Source organism: Symsagittifera roscoffensis, chromosome 1, assembly GCF_963678635.1.
Source record: "Symsagittifera roscoffensis chromosome 1, txSymRosc1.1, whole genome shotgun sequence".
Classification (NCBI taxonomy): domain Eukaryota; kingdom Metazoa; phylum Xenacoelomorpha; order Acoela; family Convolutidae; genus Symsagittifera; species Symsagittifera roscoffensis.
Window position 1 is genome coordinate 93,255,618 of NC_087062.1, and position 27,753 is coordinate 93,283,370.

General features: G+C 39.0%; 2 protein-coding genes across 3 annotated transcripts in view; both read left to right on the forward strand.

Annotated features, from left to right (window-relative positions):
- The first annotated feature begins 6,256 nt into the window (after nucleotides 1–6,256).
- LOC134852806 (mitogen-activated protein kinase kinase kinase 2-like) lies at nucleotides 6,257–26,511 on the forward strand. Of its 2 annotated transcripts, none has more exons than XM_063868598.1 (12): nucleotides 6,257–6,280; nucleotides 11,258–11,316; nucleotides 11,386–11,488; nucleotides 14,983–15,348; nucleotides 15,741–15,817; nucleotides 18,224–18,660; nucleotides 19,136–19,203; nucleotides 19,272–19,335; nucleotides 20,844–20,986; nucleotides 21,458–21,589; nucleotides 24,895–25,202; nucleotides 25,743–26,511. In XM_063868598.1, exons 2-12 carry the CDS (start codon nucleotides 11,267–11,269, stop codon nucleotides 25,978–25,980), a joined length of 1,986 nt encoding a protein of 661 aa, XP_063724668.1. In that variant the 5' UTR covers nucleotides 6,257–6,280; nucleotides 11,258–11,266; the 3' UTR covers nucleotides 25,981–26,511. The 2 variants fall into 2 exon arrangements, with proteins under 2 accessions (XP_063724668.1, XP_063724677.1); XM_063868607.1 differs by having other exon boundaries at nucleotides 15,744–15,817.
- The window catches only part of LOC134840775 (uncharacterized), a 225,823-nt gene continuing 204,327 nt past the window's right edge, over nucleotides 6,258–27,753 (forward strand). Inside the window, exon 1 of the mRNA XM_063856818.1 lies at nucleotides 6,258–6,281. The gene's annotated coding sequence lies outside the window, so the exon portion shown is untranslated. The remainder of the gene's footprint in view (nucleotides 6,282–27,753) is intronic.

The following is a 27,753-nucleotide window of genomic DNA, read 5'->3' on the forward strand; positions in this document are numbered from 1 at the left end:
TGTTGAGAGTTTGAGGTCCATTTTGTGAGGTTGAAACCTCCAAGGCTGAACATCTTTTGAAGGTCGTTCATTAACTGTGTCGCTTCCGTCGGTGTTGAAACGGCTTTGTATAGGTCGTCCATGTATATGTTGCGTTTTGTGATTTGCTCCAAGGCTGGATATTTGTCGGCATTGTCCTTCGCACATTGTCGAGTGGCGTAGCAGGCAACACATGGTGAGTCGGTAGCTCCGAAGATGTGGCGGGTGTATTGGAAAGTTGCGGGTTGGCCCGTGTTGTCCTTCCACAGAAATCTCAAATACGGCTGGGCTCACGAAGACCTGCATGAACATTGCTTCAATGTCGGCAGAAATAGCGATTTGGTCCTCGCGAAATCGCATAACGATTCCAGTAAGGTTTGTGAGGAGGTCTGGTCCAGTTAGTAGGTTGCTGTTGAGTGATACTCCTTTGTAGATGCTCGATGCATTAAGGACTCGGCGTACCTTGTCAGGTTTATTGATGTTTGTCACTGGATGATGAGGAAGGTACCATTTTCCGGTTGAGTCATCATGGGAATCATCAACTTTGACTATGAAACCTTTCTGCAAGTCGGTGTCGATGGTCTCCTGATCGTTCTGTGCCATCTCGGTGTTTCTCTTCAGTCGTTGGAGAAGGCTGTCGAGCTGCTTCTTGGCAAGCCATCTATTGTTTGGCAGTTGTTGTCCACGTTTCCAAAGCATTCCAACTTCGTAGTTTCCATTGGGCAAGCGGGTTGTTGAAGATTCCAAGATGCGGAGAGCTTCCTTGTCGTCTGTTGAGAGGCTGCGTTGGTCAGATGAAATCCATTCGGCCTCCATTTTCATCCATTCAGCTACGTGGCGAAACAGTGTATCGTCTGTCGTGAAGTTGATTGTGTTGATGTCGTTGGGTGTCGCTGCATTGTCTCGTCCACAGAGAGACTATCCAAGTGGCGTTTTCCATCCAATAGGCACATTTTGTTTTGAATGGATTACTTCTGAAGGTGTCACGAGTTCGGCGAAATCGCATCCAATGATGATTCCGATTTCTTTCGAGGGCAGTGTGGCTATCCCAATGTGTTGAAGTGGCTCGTTCCTTTGGCAGATGGAGTTGACGAGTTCAGGGTTGAATTGGGAAAAGTTCCAATCCCTTATGACGTCGATGTCCTTTAGTTGAAATGGCTGCTTTTGCTGGTTGTAGGGTCCAATCGCGATCGTAATCTTTGTAGAAGCTGTGTCTAATGATGTCAGTGATTGGTTTAGCTGGATGGTGTCGTCTAATTGCAGATCTGGTTTGAGTTAAAGGGCGATTGATGATTTAAGCAATGTCAGTTTGCTTCCACAATCAAGCATTGCATAGGCATGAACTCTGTTTGCCATGAGAAATCGTTATTGGCAGGGTCGGATTGTGGCGAATCGATTTCCTTCTGCTTATGCTGGTGCTGCAGTTGGTGGTGTCGTCATGTTGTCTGGAGTTCCGGTTGGCTGTCTCCCTCTGTGTCGTCGAGTTGTAGGTGGTGCTGTTGTTGTTGTGCAGAAGTGTGTGGTGTTTCTTACTGCATCCGTCCGTCCGACAGGTTTGCGTTGATTGACAGTCGGCGAACTTGTGGGGGCTGAGGCAGTTGAAACATAGTTGTAGGTCCCTGGCATGCTGTAATCTGTCCTTTGGGTTCATTGCGATGAAGTGTTGGCATTTTCCAAGGTACTGGCAATTGCGTTTCTCCGGGCAAAAATCTGGTCGTTGATCCTTTTGTCCAGACTTATGTTGCTGCTGGCTGCGTTGCTGGTTCCGGTTGTTCTGATTGGCGCGGTGATCCGATGGTCCATGTTGGTGGGTGTGACCGTTGGATGATGATCCTTGAGTGTTGCTGCTGTTGTAGTTTCTGGTGTTGTTGTTGTTGCTGTAGCTCGACAAATCGCTACATGCTTCGGCGTAGATGTTGAACCAATTGGTGAGGTGGATGAGTGATGGTTGTCTGATGTTGCATTGCAGATTGTATCTATTCCATTCTAGTCGGCAAGGGGTAGGCAGTTTTGACAAAACTGTTTGGACATTTGTCGTAGAGTGTAGGTCGTGCTGGAATCCAAGTGTCGTGATAGTATCGACCATTGTCTGTAGGAAGTTGGCAAGGTCCTTGTAGCTTCTGGTATGTCGTAGATTGGGGCCGCTGATGTCGTCGAGTTGTCGAAGGAAGGATGTAACTATCTTCGTCGGGTTACTAAAGTCGTTTTCCAGTCGCTGAAGGGCTGCGTCATACATTGCTCCATTGCATCCATATCCTCGGATGAGAGATTTGGCATCTCCGGATACAAGTTTCTTCAGATGTGTCATCTTTTCCGAGTTTGTCATATCGGTGCTGTTGATGGTTGCGTTGAACAGTCCTATCCAATCTAACCATTGTTCAGGTTCTCCGTCGAATATGAATGGTTTGACAATGGGCACTGATTTCCTGAATGTCTTCGAGATCGTCTGATGATGGTTGTGGTCTGTCGGTGCTGTTCCAAGGTTGGTCGGAATCGGAAAATAAGTCGGCTGGTTCTGATGTGCTGCATGTTGATGTGCTGCATGTTGATGGACTGCATGTTGATGAGGGGGAGGTCGGTTGATATTTGGGTGAGTTGTTCCTGTTGGTCCCTGCAGCCTGCATGAGTGAAGGCTGTTGTTGATGATGTCGGCATGTTCGTAGAGTTGTATGCTGTCGTGGTTCCCAGAAATCCTTCCTGGTACGATCGTATGGCAGGTTGTGTACATTGGTGAGTCAGGGTCGGCTGGCTGGAGGTCCAATTTGTTGCTGTTCGTTGATCTCCTTGGTTTGTTGGCAGTAGTGCTGGTTGTGCTGGTATCGGTACTCCGTTGATGTTTGTGATACCCTTAGCTGTCGTCTGGTGTCCACTGAACACGTTGGTGGGAGGATGATTGGTTGAATTCTGATTTCCAATCGTCAAGATGGGTCTAAAGGCGCTATTCGGATTATGTGTCCTCTGTTGCTGACTTGGAGGCTGGTATAGTCCATGTGGGGGGCTAGCTGTCTGGGGAGCAAGAATTGGGTGTGTGATTTGCTGTCCAATCATTTGACTCTGAGCTGCTTTTTAAGTTGCTGTCGGAAGAAATATTGGCGCTGAAACATTTCTTTGTTGGGTTGCTGGTGCGTTCATCTGCTGATTGAAAACTTGGATTCGAGTTCCAGGGTTGGAGTGCGGTGACGTTTCATGAAGTTGAGCTTCTGAGTTCGGTCTTTGTCCCATTGTTGCTGTCAATTGCTGATTGTCGATTTGGAGTTGAGTTCCATTGTTCAATTCTATAGTCGTTCCTTGAAGTTGAGCTTCTGGGTGGTTCGGCTGAAGGTTTGAACTTTGTGACAAGTCGGCGTTCGGCTGCTGCAATGAGAGGTTTGACTGAGGATGGAGGTGAGTTCCATGGGCAGTTTGAGTTCCAAGAGTTTCTGTTTATTGTTGATGAATGCGATGATCCAAGGTATTGGCGTCGCTGTTAGATCCGGGGCGAAGTAGGAGTCCTGAATTGTCCTGGGCGGATTTTGATCTGTGGTTTGAAGTAGCGTTTAAGATTGCTGGCAATCCTGAAAATTGTGGCAAATCGTCCGAGGTGTCCTGGTCGATGATGACGTTTTGTGTAGTGGTACTACGGATTAAACTTTCGTCGAAGGGGAAGATTTTCTAAGGCTTGTCGTATTATTGAAGGCGTCGAGACGTTGCTGGCTACTCGTGATGAGTTTAAAGAAGACGTGGCAGTGTTGTTGAGGGTACGCTCGTATCGTTTTGATCGTAGTTGGATCGTTCGGTACAAAACTTTCAAAGTTTTCAATCGTTCAATGATTGAGTCTTGCTGGTCCGTTCCGGTGCGTATTATCTTGACTGCTTCGTTATTGGCATCGTCAAGCAAGCTCTTCATTTCCGTTAAGAAATCGTTTATGATCTGTACTTCGTCGGAATCGCTTATGGCTTGGTTAATTGCTTTTCCTAAAATTTCTACGTCTGTTTCTATGACTTTAAAAACAGCATCATAGGTTGAATTCATTTTTAATTGAATATGTCTCCTAAACTTAATTCACGTTTTGACGTGTCAGACAAAATGTAAAATGGCTAATATGTAATTCCTTTGATTACATGGAACCCTCGCAATTGTATTGTAACAAAAAAAATGATTTTGAGTTTTTTTTTTCTTTGGAACTTACAATCCAAAAAAAAGAGTAAACAATATGATTGGTTAGTATAAGGATGGGTTCGTTGATTTTTCCAACAAAAAAAAACCTTGGTTTCGGTTTCTTTGTTTTAAAAACTATTGGGCGCCAATGACAATGTCAATACTTTTGGGTGATTCAGATTCCAATTTCAAATCGTAGTTTAGTTGTTGCTTTTAAATGATTTCTTTTTTGATTTTTGAGTTTTGAGTCTTTCAATTTACTAATTTGGCGGCATATTTATGTCGAAAATGTGGCAAAATTAGGTTCGGCAAAGAATAAAGTTCAAATGTCGTAGACAGGCGCCTTTCGACCAATAAAGGCGCCTTTAGAAAAATTTTAGGGTCCTTCACCAAATATTGATATCTCAAAATAGTACAAAGGGGGACCCTAAATCCGCTACTGAATGTGAGGAGGTGCCGATGACTGACGAAGGATAAAACTCATCTGCACATAATGGATTTGGATAAATTGTTGAAAGTGTCGGTAATGCAAAGTTTGCGAGCTATCACCTTGAATCGCGGAGAGCTACCACGTAATTTCTTGATACTCAGAGAAGATTGTTCGAAATGTGATAAAAGACGTCAGCGAGGGTATTTGACCCATAGCAACTTGAATGACATTAGTTATACTTGCTGAGGTGAAGACAATTTTGTCCAGCCGGGGGTTCATGCCTAAGAAGCGAGAAGTAACGACATCTCGGAAATATGGATTGGTCGAAGACCACATGTCAAAGAAAATATGGGTCTATAGGGTTTCCAGCCAAAATATCGAAAAGATTTTTTGTAATTAAGAGCCTGAGTGCTTCAAATTAAACATTGAGGCTTTCAGTCAGGGTAGCTCTGCTCATTTGCTGTAGTTTGGTTTTAAAAATTGTCCTTGAAATTAGGGTTTTTAGAGATCAAAACCTGAATTTCCGTTTAATTTTATCAACTCGTATATTTGACTAGTTCAAGTTGGTAAAAAACACGTAGAATTGTAGTATATGGAGTCGACCAGTCGTGAATAGAGATTTTTCTTTTATTTTGTCGTTGGAAAATTTCCAGGGCTTTCAGGTCGGTTGTCTGATCTCTCTATATATGTTTGAAAACTTTATTCCTAGTTTTTTTTGCGAAGTTGATTGGCCACGAACTCTGGGTGGATTTCTCCCAAATTTCAAAGTTTTCATGCCTGAATTGACTGAACATCAATTTGAATTTTCGGTACTAATTTTTAATTTTTTTTCGTAAATGGGCGTTTGTCGCACAAATAAGGCAAAAGAAATCTGACGACATATCCCTATGATTGAACGCTGGCTTCAATTGGTCTTTTTTGAGCGTGATCTTTTAGCAAGCGTTATCAAATCGGAATATAAACTTTTTTCGAGTAACAAATTAATCGACAGAATCACTTGGTATCTTGTTTTATAATGAATTCAATTTTCTACGCGTCTCTGGAACACTTGGTCTGGAGCCACTAAATATGCCTAGGACCGCTATGGTCCTGGTTTCGAATCTGATCAGGACCTATTAAGTTATAGAGAGAACTTAACTTCACCACTGGTGGCAGAACAAATTTGCGCAATTCGTTTTTGTGTAGCTCATAAACATTCTAGAAACCATTAGTAAGAGTAATGAACGTAGTTAGTACTCTTATATAGGTCTTGCTGATTTTTTTCTCAGGAAAAAGTTTTTAAAATTGTTCACGCTCATTTTTGATTTTTAGCGGTTTGACTTTTGATTTCTGTTTAAGTTCAGTGCATTTCTATTGTTCAAAGGCAAACTCGACTATCGATCAGTAAAATTGTAAAGGTCACGAAAATGTGATCGACTTCTAATTTCGAATATTGAAATTAATTATCAGATTTCCCTGCGAAATAAAAGTTTCTCAAATTGGATTAGTTTTAACAAAAAAAGTGTCCATCATAAATTGTTCTACCAATTCAAAAAGCTTTACCATCTATTTTTTCTTCAAATTTCAAAAGTTGAAGGTTTTTGAAAAAACAAGTCGTTTTTTTTTCAGATTCATAACTTTTATTGCTCTTTTCCAACTGTCAGGAAAAGAGCAATAAGTCCTTCGCGCCTAATTGTTGTGATAAACTTATTAAATAGTTTGAGATGGGTATGTGCTGGTGATCACCTGGCTGGACGTTGCACACTTCCTGACCTGCCCAAAGTGGACCACTGGTCTTCAGGTAGCGTGCCATCCACGATCTGGTCTGGACCCCGCACTGGAATTCTGGTCTCCTGGTGTGGAACCCGTAGCCCGATCTTGACTCTGGCTCTCCCCTTCTGCCTTCGTTATCTCTACGTCTGGGTGAGACCCCTCCTACGTTAGGCATGCAATTGTTTGCCTCTTTCTTCTCGACCGTGTTTCTGGTTTTAGCTTTCAACCGTGTGCAGAACGGTCACACCCCTGTTGGATCTACTCAAATGCTGCTGCTGGCTCGCGAGAAACCTGATCCACAATCACGACAAGAACTGCGGTCACGCAAGTTTAAACTCAACTCAAAGCTGTCGTTTTATAACATTTCTATGCTCCTTCTTTTATGCGCTGGTGATATTGAAAGTAATCCTGGCCCGGCTGTCGACCCTACTCAGTTGTTCAGATTTGTTAACGCCGCGGAGATCTTAGTCGGGTCGTCTGTGGCCATCTCGGACCTAACCTCCGGTATCTATGATGCTTCTATCCTCAAAGTTGACAACGATCGCTTCTTTGCTCACTTTCGTGGTTGGAATAAAAGCTATGACTCCTGGGTCAACCTTGATCAAATTTTCCGGCTCCCTGATGGTTATGTTCCGATAGGCCGGAATTCTCGCGGTCCTATTTGCCTTCTCCCGCCTCCTGTCTCCAGTCCTATCTCTGTCGCTTTAACGAGTTCTCCTTCTCGGGATGCTCCTGTTAGCTCTGGCCTCTCTCAAGGGATGTCAAGTATGACGATCTCGGCTGAGCTCGCCGAAAGCGCTGTGCCGGATCTTTCTGACGTCATGTCTTCCAGAGTTGACACTGTCCGGTTCGTTCCGATTTCTCTTCGTAACGAGTGGTCTGAGGTTGTTGGTCACGCCCTTGACAACTGCGCCACCGCTCCGGACAATCTGAAAAACTGGACTCGGTTGCTCATGCTCCCCAAATGTATCTTGAAAGCCCCTCGCCGCGGAGGCAAGTCTCACGCCGCTAATAACTGCAGAGACATTCGCCAAAGAATCAAGTCCTGGAAGGAGGGCAATATTTCGGACCTCTGGTCTAACGCTACCAAAGGACCTAAAGAGCGAACGAAGAAAAACAGCAAACCTTCTCCTGACTTTAATGTCCGCAGAGCCAAAGAGCTAGCAGGCCTCGGTCAGTTCGGCAGAGCAGCTAAAGCCCTGTGTTCCGATGGCCTCGTGTCCAAAAGTGACGAGTCGCTTAAGGACCTTCGCAGTCTTCATCCTTCCGCTGACCCTCCTGTCTTTTCTGGCCGGGATGAATCCCCTCTTGCCTACCAATTCGAATCTGAGTTCGTTCATAAGTCTCTCAAAAGTTTCCCGAGCGGCACTGCTGCCGGTCCTTCGCGCTGGTTTCCTGAGCACTTTGTTCACGCCGTTGAGTGCCCCACTCCTCAGACTGCTGCCAGAACGTTAGAGTCTCTCAACAGGGTTGTTAATATCCTCGCTGCCGGGCAAGCCCCTTCTAGTCTCTCTCCGTGGCTGTGCAGTGCGAATCTCTTTGCCACCGCTAAACCCAAGGGTGGTGTCCGGCCTATTGCGGTCGGCGAAGTGCTCCGAAGGCTCACTGCTAAATGCCTTGCTAAAGCCGCCAACGCTGAAGCTCGTGATTTTCTGTGTCCTCACCAGCTTGGAGTCGCTACCAGCGGTGGCTCGGAAGCCATCGTCCACGCTACTAAAATGACAGTCAAAAAGTGCTCGGAACATGGTCACCAAGGCGTCTTAACAGTGGATTTTGAGAACGCTTTCAACACGCTAGACCGCACCGAGATCCTCCTTCAAGTTCGCAACCGTCTTCCCGGCCTCTCCGCCTTTGTTGAGTTTACCTACGGTCACCACAGTCATCTGCTGTTCGAGGATGTCATTCTCAACAGCGAGAAAGGAGTTCAACAGGGGGATCCGCTAGGGCCTCTCATTTTTGCGGTCACCCTGCACTCTCTAGTCGAATCTCTCAAGTCGGAAGTCCCCGGTCTACCCTCAACTGCTGGTACCTTGATGATGGGATTTGTGCCGGCGACGAAGACTCCTTGCTCAAGGCTCTCGAACTCATCACTTCCAACGGCTTGCATCTCGGCCTCAAAGTCAAGCACAGTAAGTGTGAGTTGTGGGCCCCTGTGGAGTTCTCCTCCATCCCCGTCTCTATCCCGAGAGCAGCGTCTAATGGCTTCGAGCTTCTTGGCGCCCCCATTGGTGATACTGAGTTCTCAGTTAAAGTCCTGGACAAACGCATCTCGAAGGCCACCAAATGTCTTGAAAAGTTACCTCTTCTTGATGACCCCCAGCTCTCACTTGGCATCACTCGCACTTGCCTTGCTGCTCCCAAGCTGACGTACTCTCTTCGCACTCAGCCGCCCTCTCAGCCTGTCGCAGCTTCCCTGCAAGTTTTTGATGAACTCCTCCGCGATGCTCTTTCTGTCATAGTTGGCTCACCTGTTCCTGATCTTGCCTGGTCCCAGTCTTCCCTGCCTATCAAAGATGGCGGACTTGGCGTCCGGCAAGCTCGCGACCAACACATCCCTGCCTTCCTAGGGTCTTCGTGTCAGTCAGCTCATTTGGTATCGTTTCTTACCGAATGCGACATCACTGATACGCCGGAGTTCCTGCGTGCATCGAACGACTTCCGTGAACAGTCTGGAAGCGTTAACACTCCCGGTTTTACTCAAGAAGCTTTCCAAGAGAAACTCGATAAGGCCACCTACAACGCTTTCTTCTCGTCTCTTCCCGATTCCCGCTAGCAAGCTCGTCTTCAGTCGCTCTCTCTGCCTTACGCCGGCGCTTGGCTTATCGCAGTCCCCATTAAAGGTCTTGGCCTGCACCTGCTACCTGCTGAGTTCCAAGCTGCTGTCAGATACCGCCTTGGTCTTCCTGTGTTCGCGTCTGCTCGTAGGTGCCCCGCGTGTCCGTCTGGCATTCTGGACGTCCTCGGGGACCACGCTGTCGCTTGTGGGGGGAGTGGTGGCCGGATCTCCCGTCACGACAGACTACGGGACATTATTTTCAATGCTACCTCGGCTGCCTCTTTAGCCCCCATCAAGGAGCAACGGAACCTCATCCCTGGAGAACGGTCCAAACCCGGCGATATTTTTATCCCTACTTGGAGCGCTGGTCGCCCAGCTGCTTTCGACGTCACCGTGACATCCCCGCTGCAGTTATCTCTTCTCTCTCGTGCGGCGGAGACCCCCGGGGCGTCCCTGGAAGTTGCTGAGGACCGCAAATTTTCGAAACACGAGAAAAACTGTGAGGAACAAGGAATCAGTTTTTTCCCGTTAGCAGTCGAAACGCTCGGGGGTTGGTCCGCTTTAGCTATCAAAACCCTCAAGTCAGTTGCTATCCTCGCTGATGCCAGACGTTCTGGTTCACGTGACGCTCGTGTTGCCCCAGTTCGCCTTCTCCAGAGCCTCTCAGTGTGCCTCATGAGAGGAAACGCCACTATGATTGTCAGCCGGGCCATCTAGTCTTGTGCAGTTTATTACGTTTTTTGCATTCCCTTTTTTTTTGCATTCCCAATTCTGGTGCTCCTTTGTTCCTTTGCTGTTAGCGCATTCCCCCTCTCTTTTCAATCCTCAATGATTCATCCCACATTTGTTGTTTTTTTGTATTTGTAAGCAATTTTTATTTTTATTTTTATTAGGCCCTATTTCTGAATAAAATTTGACCGTCAGTTGGCTTTGTTTTTCGCTGTATGCAGTTTTCCTTGTAGTCGGTTTTTATGCTTTCATTTACTCCTGCAATTTGTAATTCTACTAGCCTTGGCTTCGGATATTTTCCTTTTTGATTTTTTTTTGCTTAAAAAAACTTCTATGGAAATGATTTCGACTTATATTTGGGGTCGTTGGGGCCGGCCGAATGTTGGGTCCTTCGAGGGAACCAAGAATTTATAGTTCAAAGTTTTTCATGTCAACAATTTTATTTTCGCTCAAAAATTGTTTTCGAATTTTCATTAAACGCCGTCAAATGGGTTTCTGGACGTTCTTTCCGCAAATAGAACATCATTCCAGACAATATTTTGGAAGGTTTTTAGTTGTGGTTTCTTCGAATTTTTTTCCGTGCTCTTCGGACTTAGTGGCTTTCTTTTCCTTTCCTGTCTGCTAGCTTGCAATGCTTTTTTTGTGGTATCGTAAAAGATGCGAAGCGCCCCTGTGTCGAAAGTAAAAATTGTCCATTTTTTGACACTTATTGACTTTTTTTTCAAAAACTACCCTCCCAAATGTGAGGTTATACTTTCAAAAGAATGGACGGCAAATGAATGCAAAAAGTTATGACTCCTGGAAAAGAAAAAAAAAATTTTGTTTGAAACTTACTTTTCTCGAAAACTAACCTCCCAAATTTGAGGTTTTGATTCTAATGGGTAGAACGGCTTGTGGGAAGCTCCGCTGCATAAGCGGTTACGCCTAAACTTTTTTACACAAGAAGTTATGACCCTCGGAAAAGTTAAATTACCATTGTCCTTCCGCATCAGTGCAAAAAGTTCAAAAATTATCAAGCAGGTATTTCGAGCTTTAGCTGGCCTCTAGTCGTCAAGTGCTTGCACAATTGTTTTGGGATTTTAATGTTTCCAGGCGAAGAAAGAAATCATATTGGCTAATACCAAGGAGTTTCGGCAGCTTCTAATACACGACACTGTCTGCTTGCTCGAAACCTAACAGATTCTGTCACTGCTTTCAAGTTAACTAGTTTCTCGATTTCGTGCCGTTTTCTGATTATGTTTTCATTCGTTAGGTTTTACAAAGGTTCCTGTGTATTCTGAAAAAAATGCAACCTAGTTTAGCAACGTCTTGATGAAATGGCGTTGTCGACTATCTAATAATAAAGAAAATTAACTCACTTGGAAGTAACTGCGATTTAGCTCTGCGTTTAAATTTGAGCTCTGCTTTTAAATTTTAGATTAGCATGGCTAAAGGATGCGCTGTTATTACAATTGAATGCGCTCTTGGAGTCAGGTGAGGTACTCTTAATGCTTTCAAACTACTGAAATTTATACTAATTGTTACTTAAATTTTGTTTCACAGAAAACTTGAGTTGCATCGCCCTATAACTTTCCACAATGTCGTAGAACAAGTCAGCGTAATGTATGGACAGAACGATTTCACCGTGCATTTTCGAAATTCAAATGTAAGTTCAAGTAGATCAATTAACGACTCAATTAAAGTTGTGAAACTATTATTTGATTCAATGAAGTCTTGATGATTCAAATAAATACAATTATAAAAGTATTCATATCTTCGGTGAAGGCCAAAATTATGCAAAATTCAATTTGCGAAACAAAGAATATACGTCTTACAATATTTTCTCGGGCTTTGTTATCAAAGTGAACTAAATTGATCCGAATTTTATCGCCAATTGTAATGCAGTTGTCTACAGCGTCAACAGTTGAATTTAAAAGGTCAATTCACTGTTAATTGTAGTGGAAACCAAATTTCTAAGACGCATCGGGGTAGAAGTTTTTTGGAGAATTTGGCGGGGTAGGGGAAGAGGTAATATTCCTTAGTATCAATATTTTTCGCGTTCGGGGACTGAATGACTGCATTGCTGTTTTTTGGTTCTATAGTTGCTCTTGCGAGAGCAAGTGTCTTCTAATCGGGAACTAGACTTTTTTTCCCGTAAATAACTTTTCTTGCAAATTTTAAGAAATTGGGAAGTTGCTTTATTAGTGAACCTTAGCTAATTCTAGACTACTTCTCAATTGGCCTAGGGGTAACGCGGTTGCCTTTGCAACCAAAGGTTTGGGGTTCGAGTCCCGGTATTAAACTGAATTTTTTTTTTCGGGAAACATTGATGTTGGATTTTTGTTTGTCGGCTTATGTTTTTTCGGCAAGTTGCCCTATTGGGATTCTTCTTGTCCTGTCAGCATTATTCATCGTATATTCACGTATTTTTGGTTTTACTCCTGTAATTTAAAAAATCGATAGCCCTGACGTTTTTTGTGTTTTTCTTGGTTTTCCTTTTTGTTTTTTTTCCGCTTAAAAGCATTATTTGGACCTAAAGCTTAATTTCGGATAACGTTTTATCGGCTTAGGTACCTTATTCTGTGTCGCTTCAAGAGCAAAAAAGAATTGATGTTTTTGGTTAAAACATTAATACATAATGGAGAGGATCAACTTAACAAAGCTTCGAATGATCAAACCCGAGTTCAGTGTCGATATTGGTGAAAAAAAAAACTTTTTTTTTTGTAATTGGCCTCATTTATCTTATAAAATCTTTATAAAATTTTGTTGTCGCACCTGCGCTTTAAAGCATAGTTTCATATGAAATATTGTCGTTGAGCGCTGTTTGGGGGATATAAAGTGACATTTTTTGGGTGTGTTTCAGTTTTATTTGAGTTGTCTTCCCCGCAAAATCAGGTGCCATAAGTAATCATGGGAATGGGACGAGCGATATATCATATTATAATATTAAAGCTGTTTTAGCCGTGATTTGAACGACATTAAAACCTTTTCAAAAAATTTCGAGATGTCGAGAAAAACCGGAGTTTCAATCTAATTTCGAGCGAGTAAAGCGATTGAGTAACGTTCGATATCTGAAAATTTTCAGTTATGAAGTTTTTTCTTTTTTTATTTTACGCAAAATCAGGCGCTACAAATAGTTCTCAAACTAGATTAATTGATATCGCATTTTTGAGTCTTGAAAACATTTTCAAATATTTTGCTCTAATTTTTAGCAAGTAAACCGAGCAAGCAGGCTTGTTAGGCGGTAAGCTTTTTTAAGGCGTGAAAACTTGTATCACTCCAGTAAAAAAGGGCTTTGCTCCAAGATTTTTACTGTGTTTTTGGCACTGCAACTGGTTAATCTTGTTGCTAGCTTTTGTTTTTGTGAGCTGAGCCTCAATATGGTTGTTTTTCTAACGCTAAAAAATGTCGGATTTTATGTGAACGCACATGCCTTTTTACAGCCAATAATGGCCTGTTTTTCCCCATATTTTTTTCCAAAAAGCAATTTGAAACTCATTAATGAGCTAATTTGACAGTTTTTGTTTTAATCTTCGACCTGTTATCTTAGTTATGACAATTTTTCTACAAGGGAAAGGACCAACATGCGAGCTGTTTAGCTTAAGAATTAAATGCAAATTTTCGGGGCTGAGAAATGTTGCCTCACCCTCTAGCATGGATCATGGTGGGCCTCGAACATCCGACCTTTCGATCGAGGGGCGCAGACGTAACGATTTCACCACCGCTCTTATTATAGCATCGGGGCTTTTGCGGACGCCAATAAAGGAAACTTCTGCCAAAGTTTTTTTGATAAGTTGGTTTTTCTGGACTTATAGCTCTCTGGCATATTTACTCATAGCTATCCGGAAAGATTTCTTAGCTCTTTTAACTGTGTCGAAACACATTGCCAATTATTGTCATCCTAACTTTATGGCTCCGTGCGTGAACAAATGGAAGATCAAAACTGCTGATGAAGCTTCTGCAGTGGTAACTAAAAGGTCGTAACGGTATCAGCAATACATTTGTATCACTTGAAAGAAAGAAAGAAATTAAGCTCTTCCTTTGAACATGTTCATTCGTTATCTAGACTTAATATTCAGAGCTGATAAATACATAGAAATAAGACTATGAGATGACAGTCAATGGGGCTATCGATGACTTTCCAGTCTGTCCTAGAGTATAAATAGATCAAACATTTTTCAAGTTCATATTTAGGGAAAGCGCCAAATACCTCAAAGGGAATTGTACAATATTCATCATCAGAAACATTTGATACTTTAATTCAATTGAGCAAATAATGTTGCGGCGCTCACAACTGCGAAGGAGTCAACCTGAATTGCAAAGGTTCTCAGAACATCTTGTTTACAAATCTATGAAATGGAAAAGTTTTATTGTATTTAAAAGCAAAAATTTTATATTTTCATATCTTAAATATATACTGCGAGCTTGCCAGCGTAGTGTATTAGTATGAACCTACTTTTTTCCAACGTACCTTGCAAATAAAATTGCTCAATTTGATGGCCTTTTTGCCTTAATCACGAACTATAGCTTTGGAATTTTTTTAGCATCTATTCTCTGCTTTTTTGTGACTAGTGTGTGTCGATCGTTAAGCGTCCATGACGGTGTGGGGTGTGCTTGAGGATCTTAATGTTGAGGTTCGAATCCGTCCCGCAGCAAAAGTTTTACTAATTTCAGGCTTATTTCTAATTCTCCTATTTCACTTTATAGAGCTGATTTGTGGTAATTTTTTTGCTAGTGTTGCAAATACGTTATCTAGAAAAATTCAGATCCATTTCATTCGATTTCAGAGATTTGCAGCTCTGATTTTAATTGAATGCCTTTCTACTTGTAATTGTAATATTTTAGAAGATTGCGCATCGTATTTCGCATTGAACTTTAAAAAAAAACATTTGAGTTATTGATAGAAACTTCAGAATTTAACTTCCTCACTTGTGGCAGAACAAACTTGTGCAATTCGTATTTGTTTAACTCATAAACAGAACTTCATTTTGCGAAATGGTAATAGCTTCAAGAATTGAGTGAATGTTTGTGCATCCAAATATCAAAACTGCATATTGTATGATCGACGTGACATTCCGAGTATGGTCTTTTCAGAGCTGTTGCTGAAGCACATAATACCTTTTCAAAACTTAAATATACCTATAGATTGTACTTATTTAGATATTGCTGCCTGTTTTGAACGACACCGATCTTGAGTATGCACTTCACATATATGATCTTGGAGGAAGTGACGAAACGACTCCTCTTATATTTGTTGTCAGTTTTGACTCGACAAATGACCCTGAGAAAGTTATTGACGCCGCAGACTTCAACTTGGGTTATAAAACTGACCCAATCGTTTCGAATAACACGGGGGATGGGCGGCGTGGAATAACACGCGCAAGATCTTTCCCGCGCTCAGGAATGACACATGTGCACAATGCCAGGCGAAGTGTTGTAAATCGAGTGAGCAGTCGAAATGAATCCAGTTGCGAAAATGAGCTGAATAGCGAAGCACGATTTATTCCCGAAGACAATTTTGACGGGGTTAGTTAAATAGTTTTTTTTTGCTCGGACCTGTCCAGGAACATAGGAGCAGGTTTGTTTTCTCGCAAAATTAGGAACTACAAGAAAACCTCTGAAGACGTAGACTGATATATCATAATGACACTTTTTTAGCCGTAATTGCTGTGAAAAATTTTTTTTAAAAAAACAAAAATTTTTAATATCTTCGTTCAACTAACTTTGGCATCATCCACACTAACTTTCTCCAAAAAGAAACGAAAAAGTTTTTGCATGTTTGTACCGGAAAAATCAATTAGTTTTTAATGATATTTTTTGCAAAAATGAACATGGTTGGAACACTCAGTGCTGTTTGTGCAGCAAACGTCTACTGATGTTAAAAAATAAATTAAACTATTTATTTTGGCTTGCTTTAGCAGAGTGGAGGATACACGGCCTCTGTTAGCGGAGAAAGCAGAAATTCCCTACATAGTACATCCAGCAGCTCGCAAAAGTAAGAAATTTTGTAGATTGTTTTCAGAAAGAAGGGTTCGGTTCTGTGCGCGAAACAGGTAGCTTAAGCACGTAGAATTATATTTCCAACTTGTGCGAAAATATTCATGGTTTTTGCTTCTATATAATAAAAGTACTTTTTAGCATGTTACTTTTTGCTGTAGAGGAATGAAATTTGATTTTCAATTTCGTTTTCTGATTGCGGTTGCAAATCATTGTGTGCTAGACATTTCCCTTCAACAGCTTTACATGTACGTTAAGATGGAAGTATTTGATAGCGTATTTCCTTATCAAGCAAGCAAAGACGAAACGTCCATGCTCGAGAGTACCATAATCTGATGTTTTCAACCCGTACAAGGCTTTAATATTTTGCAAACTATGGATTTTTGAATTATCGTCGTGCCTGAAGAAGACGACGAATTAGATTTATTTCTCAAGAGTTATAAATACAAAAACAGTTAAGATATACACAATTCATAACTCTGAGAGGACAGCCTACGAACCCATTTGGGTTTCAGATGGCTGCCCTATAGGACAAACATTTTCATAAGACAAGATAATCTTAAAAATTAAAGTGAAAAAGTTACAATCATTAGAATAGAAACCGAAACCTCAATTTCTATTCATCAGAATTATAATTTGAAGACAAGTGAATATCCCTGACAACACAGGATAGGCACATCAAACCTTGATAAAGATTGGGGTCTCTTAGAATATTCCTATGATTGATTGTATTATTATGAGTAATGAACGTAATGAAGACTCATATATAGGTCTTGCTGATTTTTTTTTGTTTTTTTTAGGAAAAAGTCTTAAAATATTGATGCACTTGGGTATAATGCATTTTTTGAGTTCAATTGAAATTCATCTGCTGAAAGTGATCTAAAAAGCACTCTCCAATTACGAACGTGGAATTGGCGCGAAAAAACGTGAACGATTTATGGTTTCGAAAGTGGAATTTAATTTTTAGGATTTCCCAGCGGAATTAAAACTTTACCTATTGATTCATTTTTCTCAAGTGGGTTCATAAAAGCGCCAATCATGAATTTTCCTAAAAGTTCAAAGAGCTTAAATTGATGGCATCCATTTTTTGAAATTCGAAAGTAGAGATTTTTCAACAAAGTTAGTGTATTTTTTATGTTTACTTGCGCTCATTGCTCTTTTCCAATCTTCGATTGCCTATGTTAATTTGATTCAATGTGGCTCAAAAAATCAAAAGAAAAACCAACGCAAAAACTTGTTTGTCGTAGGCTCCTGTAACCAGTTAATTTAAATTTCTTGAATTTGTTCACTTAGCGGTTACTGCTTCTACGTTAATTGTACTAACGCAGAGACTTGAAACGCCGTTCGTTCTTAAGTAACAACCAGACGCGTTTTTTATAAACTTCTAATGGTACAGATAATTTAGTTGCAACTTTTTAGAAGTTTTTGTTCTTTCCTTTTCTTTTTTTTGTGGTATAAAAGCAATAAGAGAAATGTTCTTTGTAATGTTACCCATGGTATAGTTCCTACGATTTTACGGAATGTTTTTTTTTCATTACTGTTTTTGTTCGACATTTTTGCGACATAATTTTATGAGTGAAACATTTTCATGAGTTTTTATATTTAAGTGTTAATGAACAAAGTGAAGGCACTTATTTAAGTTTTTTTCAGAAAAAAGTCCTAAAGTTTGAGCTAGATAAAGTTTGATTTTTTGTGGTTTGTTTTTCTAATGGTTTCGAAAATGAGTTTAATTTTTTGATTTACTTTTGAAGTATTTTTTTTCAATACTAATATTTTGATCATGTGAGATATTTAATTGCCCGTTCTTTTCGAAATTTGTCTTGTATGTTGGTTGTCAATTTAAGAACTCAGATTTCACTATGTGATTTTTTAATCTTTTTCTTTATTGTGGTTAAATGGATTCGGCATTTATGATATCGGCTTAGCGGCCTTAATTTCAATAATTTGATAAGCACAAGAATGTTGTAATAAAAACTTTTTTCAACTGTCTTTTGAGTGTGTTTAAGGTTCATGAACGTAGTTTAAGCTCTTATATAAGTCTTGGTTGTTTTTTTTCACGACAAAGTCTTAAAATTTGTTCAGGCGGTTTGACTTTTTAAAGTTCAGTTCATTTCCTTTCAGCAAAGAGCTAAATTGTAAACGTCACTAAAAACGTGATTGACTAATAGTTTCAAATTTTAATTTGCTGCTTTCCCTGCTGAATAGAAATTTTTCCTATTGATCCAGTTTTCTTATATTGAGTTGATTTTATCAAAAAAATTCAACCAAAAATTACTCTTAAAATTCAAAGCGCCTTAAAGTCATATTTTCTTCGAAATTCGAAAGTTTTTCAATAAATAGTAATTTTTTTTCTGTTTCCTTGCGTTCATGACTCCTTTCCAACTGACTGTTGGCTGTGTTTTAGTTTATCACAGTTTATTGATTCGCCTCCTGAACCGTCAATGACTGCATCTCCAAGAATGGTGGGAGTCCCGCTTGACAGCAATCGATCATACAGATTGTCCAACAGCTGTTCAGGTAGTTTTAAGTTGGGCAATCACGAAGGTATGTTCTTACCGGATCATGGGGTAGATTCTGGCATTGGACATGGTCCCGCTTTCTTTGATCGCAATCTCGGAGGCAATCACACCTCCGAAGATGACGAAATTTTGGCCGAAGAGGTACTAGATGGAATCGAAACTACATCAGTTGATTTCAACAGAGTTGCCGACTCAGTTGGTCTGTGCATTGATACGACTCTCTGTGAAAGTGGAACGCCATCAAATCGAAGACAATCCAGTTGTTTGTCTTACTCGCGTGCATCAAAGAACAGTGGCAATGCCTCCCAACACAGCAATTCAGGTAAATAGTTTTTTTTGGATAATTAATCTTCGTTTTTTGCGCAAAATTTACGCCATATTAGTAATTTGACTGCTGCTTCAAATATCTGACCCCAAATACCAAATAGAAATAGATTAAGTTAACACTTCCCCTAAATTTTAACTCGGATTCACTTAGCATACCGCCGCGTGTAAATTATTCGATTGTGGTTAGCTCTAACTTTCAACTTAGAAATAATTTAGCATCCGCACTGTTGAACGGATTGGGAAGTGATGGCGGATCTCAAATGCTTCATTTTTCAATTTTTGCAGTTTATGTAAACAAAAAGCAGCTTTCTTTGTTGCGTTCGAAAGTTGTAGTTTGGTTTAAAATTATGAACATTTTTCGTTCCAATGTTGTTACGTTTAAGTAAAGGTCTTGCGTGTTGATTATCGAGATTTTTCTCAAATTTTACAATAGTCCTTGTCTCATCTGTAAAGTCATTGCTCTTTTTTAGATACCACTGCAGCAAATCAAAGTGCCAATATCCGCTCAATCAACAATCAAAGTCATCCTCCAAGACAAGTAAGTTTTTATAAATGCTTTCTTCATATTTGAACAACCGAATTATTTACAGTTATCGATTGTTTTAGAAAACAGCGGAAAACTGCACCAGCTTCACAGTTGATTTTATGCAAGAGAGTTTTGGGAATGACGGTTAGTTGCCGATTATTCATTTTCATATTGCATAAATTTGATCCTTTTTTTCGTAACGTTATTATATGTCTGAACTATGTCTGAAAGATTGAGACATATAGTAAATAAGGAGTTTTCATCGTTACACTAGAGAGCTTGATAGCGTTAGTGTATTAGTACGAACCATCTTTTTCTATACCTAACAAATTGGTCATCAAGAGTGTTCATTTATTTGGTGACAGCTTTGCTATTATCAGATCTGTAGCATTGGAAATTTCATAGCATATGTTCTCTGCTTTATTTGTGGCTAGTGTTTAAGTGTAGTTAACGTAGTGAAGACTCTTATATAGGTCTTGGTGATTTCTTTTGTTTGTTTTTTTTAGGAAAAAATCTTAAAATGCTCTAGTAATTACAGATGTGCATTCATACATATAAATGCATTTATGAATGCAGTTAGTTATATATATATATATATATATATATATATATATATATATATATATATATATATATGCACTTTTGATCAATATATGATCATTTGCTAAAAATTACGTAAATAGCACTCTCCAAATACGAACATGAAAAGTTGAGAACACGAATTTGTACTAGTTCGAGGCTCCTTTCTACTTTTACTTATTGCAATGTATAGAGCTGCTTCTTCTCTTGTTCTTGCTAGTGTTTGCGAAGAGCAGGTTCGCCTCTGTGTAAAAATTTGCGTTTGTTATTAAGATTCGATGAACGTAGTTCAGTCTCTCATATGTCGCGATTGTTTTTTTGTTTTTTTTTTCTTGAAATTTGTTCAGGCTTTAAGTTCAGTTAATTTCTTTTTTAAAAAGAAGGCAAACTCCACTATCGAATAGCGAAAGTTTAAGGGTCACAAAAACGTGATCGACATCTAGTTTCAAAAACAGAATTTAGTTTTCAGATTTCCCAGCGAAATAAAATTTTTACCTATTGATACACTTTCTCAAAAAGTGCCAATCATGAATTATTCTAGAAGTTCACAGAGCTTAAAATGCATCTATTTTTTTTCGAAATTCGAAAGTTGAATTTTTTCCAAATAAGTAGTCGGTTTTTTTCCTGTTTACTTGCGTTCATTGAAAATTTTCCACTTGCCTGTTGGCTATGTTTGAATTTGAGTGCAATAAATGATAACCAGCAGGTGGATGATCCAGGGTTTTTTCTAGACATGTCAGGTGGATAGTTTTTGTTGGCTTTCTCGGTCAAATTGACTTTCTAAAGTTCATTGAACTTGGCCGAGCAAGTGTCTTGTTATCGGGAACTAGACTTTTCCCCTAAACTATTTTTCTTACAAATCTGCCAAGAAATTTAACTTGATTTATTATTGAACCTTTGCAGCATCAAGCTCTTTTCGACTAAGTCTAGGGCTAACACGGTTGCATCTGCACCCTATGGTCTGAGGTTTAAGTCCCTGTCGGTCGAACCTTATTTTTCAGGATATATGATTGGTAACCAGCTTCTGTGTGACCATGTATATCGTTTGTAGAGTATTAGTTGTTGTGTTTCAGAAGCGTACAGTCTGGAACACTGGGTGCCTGGAAAAAGACTGGGCCACGGCGGATTTGGGGAAGTCTCTGTGTACTATAACAAACACACGGGAGTGGAGAGCGCAGTTAAGCAGATCAAACTCACTGAGGCCAACAGCAGAAAGGTCATCTTCATCTACTCTAAACGCTTTACACACACGCATTTCAGCGTTTTTTTTATACCTTTATCGGGTCCGTGTAAAGCATTTTGCCTCGAACACGGTGACCGATCGCCTTCAAATTTAAGCAGTACGCCAACATGCGAAATGCTAATTCCTGATTGGTTGGGGAAAAAATCCCGCAAACCGAATTGATTCAGTTGGGCGATTTTTCTCTTTGTCTCAGTTTCGTTTGCAAAAAAATAGAATCAAAATGGAAGCAAGCCTGCATTATAGGAAATTTTGACCCTGGCACCATATTAAATAAGTATCTTTTCAGCATTTGGAGAACTAAGAGCTCTAGAGTTCGGTAATTGTTTCTTTCAGCAGACCCAGAATTAAAACTAAATCATGAATATCCAGTAGTTGATGCCGTTTAGATGAGCCATAAGAGTGGAATTGGGAACTCTGTATTTTAATTGATGGTATTTATTTTAGGTGCTACGAACCGCTGAACAGGAGATTCGAGTGCTGAGCAGGTATTCACACGAGAGAATTGTCAAATTTTACGGATCCAAGATAGACAGTGAGAAACAGTGCATCTACATCTTCATGGAATACATTCCAGGCGTAAGAGCAACAATTCTTATCATTTGACCTCAAGAATTATTTACCTAGCATAAGGCTCAAAAATAGAAATTACTCAGTATAATTTTCATTAAAAGTCGAAAGTAATTTTATCCAAAAAATGTTTATCATAAATTGTTCGAAAATTTCAAAGAGTTTCTAAGGTCGATGAAAGTAGCTCAGATTCTTATATAGGATAGGTCGTGATTTTTTTTTCGTTTTTTATTTCATTTAAAATCTTAAACTTTAAACTTGTTCAGGCTCTAATTTTCTTTTTCGCGGTTTCACTTGTGATTTCTTTTTAAGTTCACTTCATGTCTTTTGTTGAAAGGGAGGCGAACTCCACTATCGAACAGCGAAAGTGTAAAGGTCTCGAAAATCATGATCGACTTCTAATTAAATGGAATTAAATTATCAGATATACCAGCGAAATGGAAATTTTACCATTTGATCCAGTTTTCTCGAATTGTGTTAATTTTATCAAAAAATTGTCAATCATAAACTGTTCTAGAATTTCAAAGAGGTTTTAAGGCCACCGATTTTTTTCTTAGAAATTTGAATTTTGTAGAAAACTCCGTATTTTCTTCTGTTTACTTGTATTAATTGACTCTTTTTCAAATGTCTGCTGGCTATGTTCTAAATCTACCATGACTTTTTAGAGCTACTTCCTGCCGTTTTCTCGCTTAAGTTTACTAGTGTTTAAGTTGGGCTGTTTTCCAAGTCTTTCCTGGCTAGTTTTAACCATAATGTTGTGACAAAAACTATTTAATACATCTGCTTGTAACCCACGTCGAATATGAATTTAAAACTTGTCAGCTCGTCAACTCATTAAAAAAATTTGGTTTTTGGTTTAATGTTTGGCTTTTTGTCGTTTGTAAAATTGGCAAGACTGCATAGTTTTTTAATTTTGCGAAAGCAAGTGTCTTGTTATCGGGAAAACACTAGCCTTTTTTTCCCATAAACTTCTTTTCTTAAATCTGAAGTTGAAATTGAAGTTACTTTATTTTTGAACCATTGTGAAATTATAAACTGTTTTGGGAAAAAATTGAATTATCAGAATTTTGTTTGTCTGTGTATGTTTTGTCGGCCTATTTTTTTGCCAGATTGTGGAGTTTTGTGCAGTTAGCTATTTTTGTCGTCAATGCAATTGATTTAGAAATATTTCTGCTATTTATAAAACTAATTGCCCTGACTTGTTATATTTTCTTTTTTTTTGTTTCACTTAAAAGCTACATTTGGCGTAAAGGTTTTAGGCTTATGTTATGTCGACTAAGTTACCTTGATTTGTGTCAGTTCTTGATTTGTGAAGTTCAAACTTAATTGCTCGACATTTTTTATTATTAATTTTCTATGGCATTTTTTCAGCATTTTTTCATTGTTTTTTGCTCGATGAATGCATTGTCGGCTTGGTGGCCGCTTGTTTACTATTAAATATTTATTCAAAGCTGTTTGTTGTGTTTTTTGACTATTCTGATTTTTTTGTTGTTTTGTTCCCAAATTATAATTTTTAGATTTTGCTATTTCTGTTTCATTTTCTATTCACTAGTTTGAAATGCTTTGCTTGAATTGTATCGCAATTGAGGCAGAGCGCCTTGTCGCCTCTGTATAGATTTTTTCTTTGATCTTGATATTTTATTTTACTTGGCTCTAAAGGATCCGAGTGATACTTATTTTGTTAACTGCTTTTTGATGATGCCATTTAATTCCAATACCAAACCAATTACGTCGTATTTTAAGAGTCAATAAACATAGTTAAGACTTGTGTTTGGGTTATGTGGAAACCTTAAAGTTTGTTCACGCTCAAATTTAATTTTTCGCGGTTTTTGTTAAACGAAAGGCAAACTCCACCATTGAAGAGCAAAATTGTAAATGTCATGAAGAACGTGATCGGTTTTTAATTTCCATAGTTGATTTTTAGATTTCCCAGAGGAATAAAAGCTTTCATCACCTATTGATCCAGTTTTCTCAAATTGACTTATACTTTTCCATCATATATTTTTTCGAAATTTAAAGAGCTTTAAGGTTATTTTTTTTCTATTTTGGGTTGTGATTTTTTACAAAACAAGTCAGTTTTTTCCCTGCGTTCATTGACTCTTTTTACACTTGCGAAGCAAAGTGTATTAGTACGAACTTTCTTTTTTTCCCAACCTGGTAGCACTTTTGAAACGGTAGGCTGCGGTAGGAGTATAATATCATATGTGCTTTGACATTTGTTTAGTAAAAAGTTAACACAACTGATGCATTTTTAATTCATCAAATGAACTGAAAAAAGTTTTTTGTTTCAAACAGCAAAACATTGATAAAAAGCTCGATTTCAGAAAATTTCTAACTCAATTTATCTCGCAATTTTTTTGAAATGCGTAATTTATACATAATTTGGCTTTATGCTTTCCAATTTATTATTTGCAAAATTGTGTCTTTATATTTGGTGCTACTTTTGCTGCATCGAATGGGCAATTTATTAGCATAAATCTGCGTTATTGGTGGCCAGTTTTTGGGGATTTTAAGTATCCGTGGCTGAGTGGTTAGTGCGTGAGACTCAAATTTGCTAGGTCGCAGATTCGAATCCGACACGTAGCCGAGTTTTTGCTAATTCGAAGTTTTTTTTCTAATTTTTCTTTTTTCACATTACAGAGCTGCTTTTTGGTCGTGTTATCGCAAGTGATTGCGAAGCGCAGCTTCGCCTCTGTATCCATCTATCGGCTCTTTTCCAGTTCCCCCTATTTCAAAATACCGAATATTATGTTACTTTTACGTGTTATTACGGCTAAATGCGTGATGTTACGCTGCAAAGTGTGAAGAACAAATCTGTTCAGAATTGTCGATTTGTTCACCACGCAAAATTTCATTGCTTTATGACCACGTTAAATTGACTTTTCAAAATTAAAATTCAAAGGGGGGGGACTGGAAAAGAGCCCATCTATCTGTTGGCGATTTTTTTTGTTTTCGGTTCAGTAATTTTGGTAATTTGTTTGTTGAGTTTTAAATCTCACTATCTCTTTCAGTTTCATCATCATACAACTCTTCCCTTTTTGTTATTTCCTTTCAAAAATATAAATTCGATTTGAGCTTATTTTAGTTCCAATTAAAATTCACGCGCCACAATTTTGTTTTTCTTTGTTCTTAGCTGTAAGAAATTTTCATGTACCGTTGTTGATTTCTAAATTTTATAGGGCCCATACAATGATATCGTAAAATACAATCAAGGCGGTTAATATTTAAAATTGTGATGTGATTGAATTGCTGAGGGCAATCGGCATAAACTTCATCTCATCCGCTAGAAGTCTCAATGAAATTGGGTGTTTTAGAACTCAGTGAAATCTCAAATTGACCAGTACGGCTGTGTGAGCGAGTCAGTCTGTAGCAAGTACCTCGCTCAGATCCTAGAGGGTCTGGTGTATCTGCACAGTGAAAACATAGTGCATCGGGATCTCAAGTGCGACAACATTCTGCGAGACTCGCTCGGAAACACGAAACTGGCCGACTTCGGGTGTGCGAGACTGCGAACAGACTACTTGAAGCATTCAGGCGTGAACAGTTTGATGCTGGGAACTCCTTACTGGATGAGTCCAGAGGTCATTATAAGTCAGCCTTACGACGGAAGGGCCGATATCTGGTTAGTGATGGATGACAATTGACCATTTATGATTTAAGGAAAGGATGAACATAAGTTCCGTACTGCAGCTTGCAGCGTTTACCGTTTTTGTATTTGAGTAGCTTATTGTGCTTCTTGAAATTAGCCGCGTGTTTGATCGTGTCAACAGAGGCAGAAATACCGGTGGCGAATCAATGCACCACCTTTCTATTGCAACCTTCAAGATAAAAAGAGCAAATATAACTGGGTTTTCACTGTCCAACCTTTCGTGTTAAAGGGCAAATTGATTAGTGTAGCAAAAGACGCTATTGACAAGTTTTTATACGCTATTGTCCTACGCTTTTGTCATCTTTGTCAAGATACGCTATTGTCATGTTTTTGACACGAAATTGACAAGGCTGACAAAAGCGTATAGAGATAACTGCATTACGCTGTAAGATTTTTATTTTGGTAAAATTGGATTCTAGAACAATTGACTCGCAGAAAATCTTCTTGATTGATCGTCTTCAAAAATCCTTGCGCACCGTTCTGTAACTGAAAGGTGTTTTGTATTTTGCACAGGAGTCTTGGCTGTTCGATTGTGGAAATGATGACTGGCGAGCCGCCCAACCACGAGCTGGAATCGATGCCTGCCATTTACCGAGTGGCCACAAACAAGAAGTGCCAAGCGAGACTGCCAATCAACTCCTCCGCCCCTCTAGTTGATATTGTGCACAAGTGTCTCACCTACGACCAGAACCAAAGACCAACTGCAGAAGATCTTATGAGTCATGAATTCGTGGTTTCCTCGCAGTGGTAAAATTGAACCAACAAGGAAGAAAAAGCAAAGAAGCGGCGATTAAAAACAGTGGCAGCTTGTCTACAATGAACTCTGAAACTGAATTTTTCCTATTTAATTAGATGTAGTTGCCATGATAAAGCCTTTTCCACTTTCTCTGTAGGTGAAAACAGTTTTTTATGTTGAATTTTTGTAGTACATGGATGTGAAAACTGAATAAAGAACGCAAAAAGCACAAAAATGACATTGCACTGTTCTCGTATCGTCTCATCTATACAATTGCATTATTTGAAACTGTTTTTTTTTGGAACAGAAGTAAGAGTTAATGTTGTAAAATTGTGATCTGGTGCGTAGCATAGAATTTGTTTCGCTGGATCGAAATAATTTGAATACCCCTGAATCGTGTTGAATATGGTGCTAATGAAACTACTGAATTTATTGAATTTAATTTAATTTAACTGCTCTTTCCACTATGTAAAATAGCCATCATCTATATTGCTAGTGTTAGTCCCTTTTTTATACTTCTCTCCTGAATTGGAATCTTTATCTAAATATCTTCTACTAAGTTGAAACAAGATGATAAAGCGACCTCGCTGGTCTGTGAAATCGGAAATACATTGAGTGCTTGTCATCGAATTGTCATCATGCGTTCCTCTCGCGTGATGCAAGCGAAATAACTGCAGATTTTGAAGCGTTTGCAGTAGCAAGCGTTTCATCCGATTCAAGATTTTTTTCCGGTTATGATCTTTGCTAACTTTCAGAGCATCACTGCGCAACTGATCAAAAATACTGCAAGACAAGACCAAAGCTTAATGAGTTTACGTGATCTTAGATTTTTTGGCTCAAAAATACTTGTTTTCTTTGTCTTCTGACATTCTGATCATTGAGTCTAATTTCAAAAACTGATCTATAAAGGCAGGGGCGGATCTAGGATTTTCTCGAGGGAGGGGGGCGGATTTTCAAAAAATTTTCCAAAACTTTGACGACTTTTTTTTTAGGTCGACCAAATTGATTTTTCGAGCTCTCCCAAAGCACTGTTTTGCCCCTATTTTGTCAAAATTTTCTGCGCCGCTGGCAAATTTTTGAAAAAACAGTCAAAAAAGCCGTTTTTGGGCACTTTTTGAAAAAATTTGACAAAAAAATCGCGTTTTTTTTGGCGCGCGCTCCCCCTCAAAGTTAGTATATATTGGCGCAATTAGTACATTTAAGCGACAGAAAATTCACACATTAAACTGCTTTCAAAATAAACCAAAAAAATATGATATGCAATAAAATGCAAAACAAATTTTAAAATATAAATACGTATGCTAAAAATACGTATGCTAACAAAAATGACGTATCGAATAAATAATGTTACAACTATGTCGCCAGAATGTTGTAATTTTTTGTGCATACTGACTAGTATAATTTGTTACAGCAAAACAAAAAGTCGCTCAAGAAAATCAACCGGTCTTACATTATATTTTTCAGAGTCAGATAAAAATTCAATTTTTTTGTTATAAACCTTTGTTACTTTAATTCGCCGTTACGATTGTAACTTGTTAATGAAAAACCCCATTGTCTTATATCACCTATATGCTAAGCTTGCCGCCTTGGAAAACTGAAAGCTTGAAATAGTTATTTGAAACTTTTCTTCGTTAATTTGATTTCAGAATTATCAAATTATGTATTTTATGAAAAATTGGTGACCATAAAAAATAGCGTGGGCTGAATAGAAAACACAGCTACATACACAAAACTACATTCACACTAATTATGTACAAATTAAGCATCACTGCGCAACTGATAAAAAAT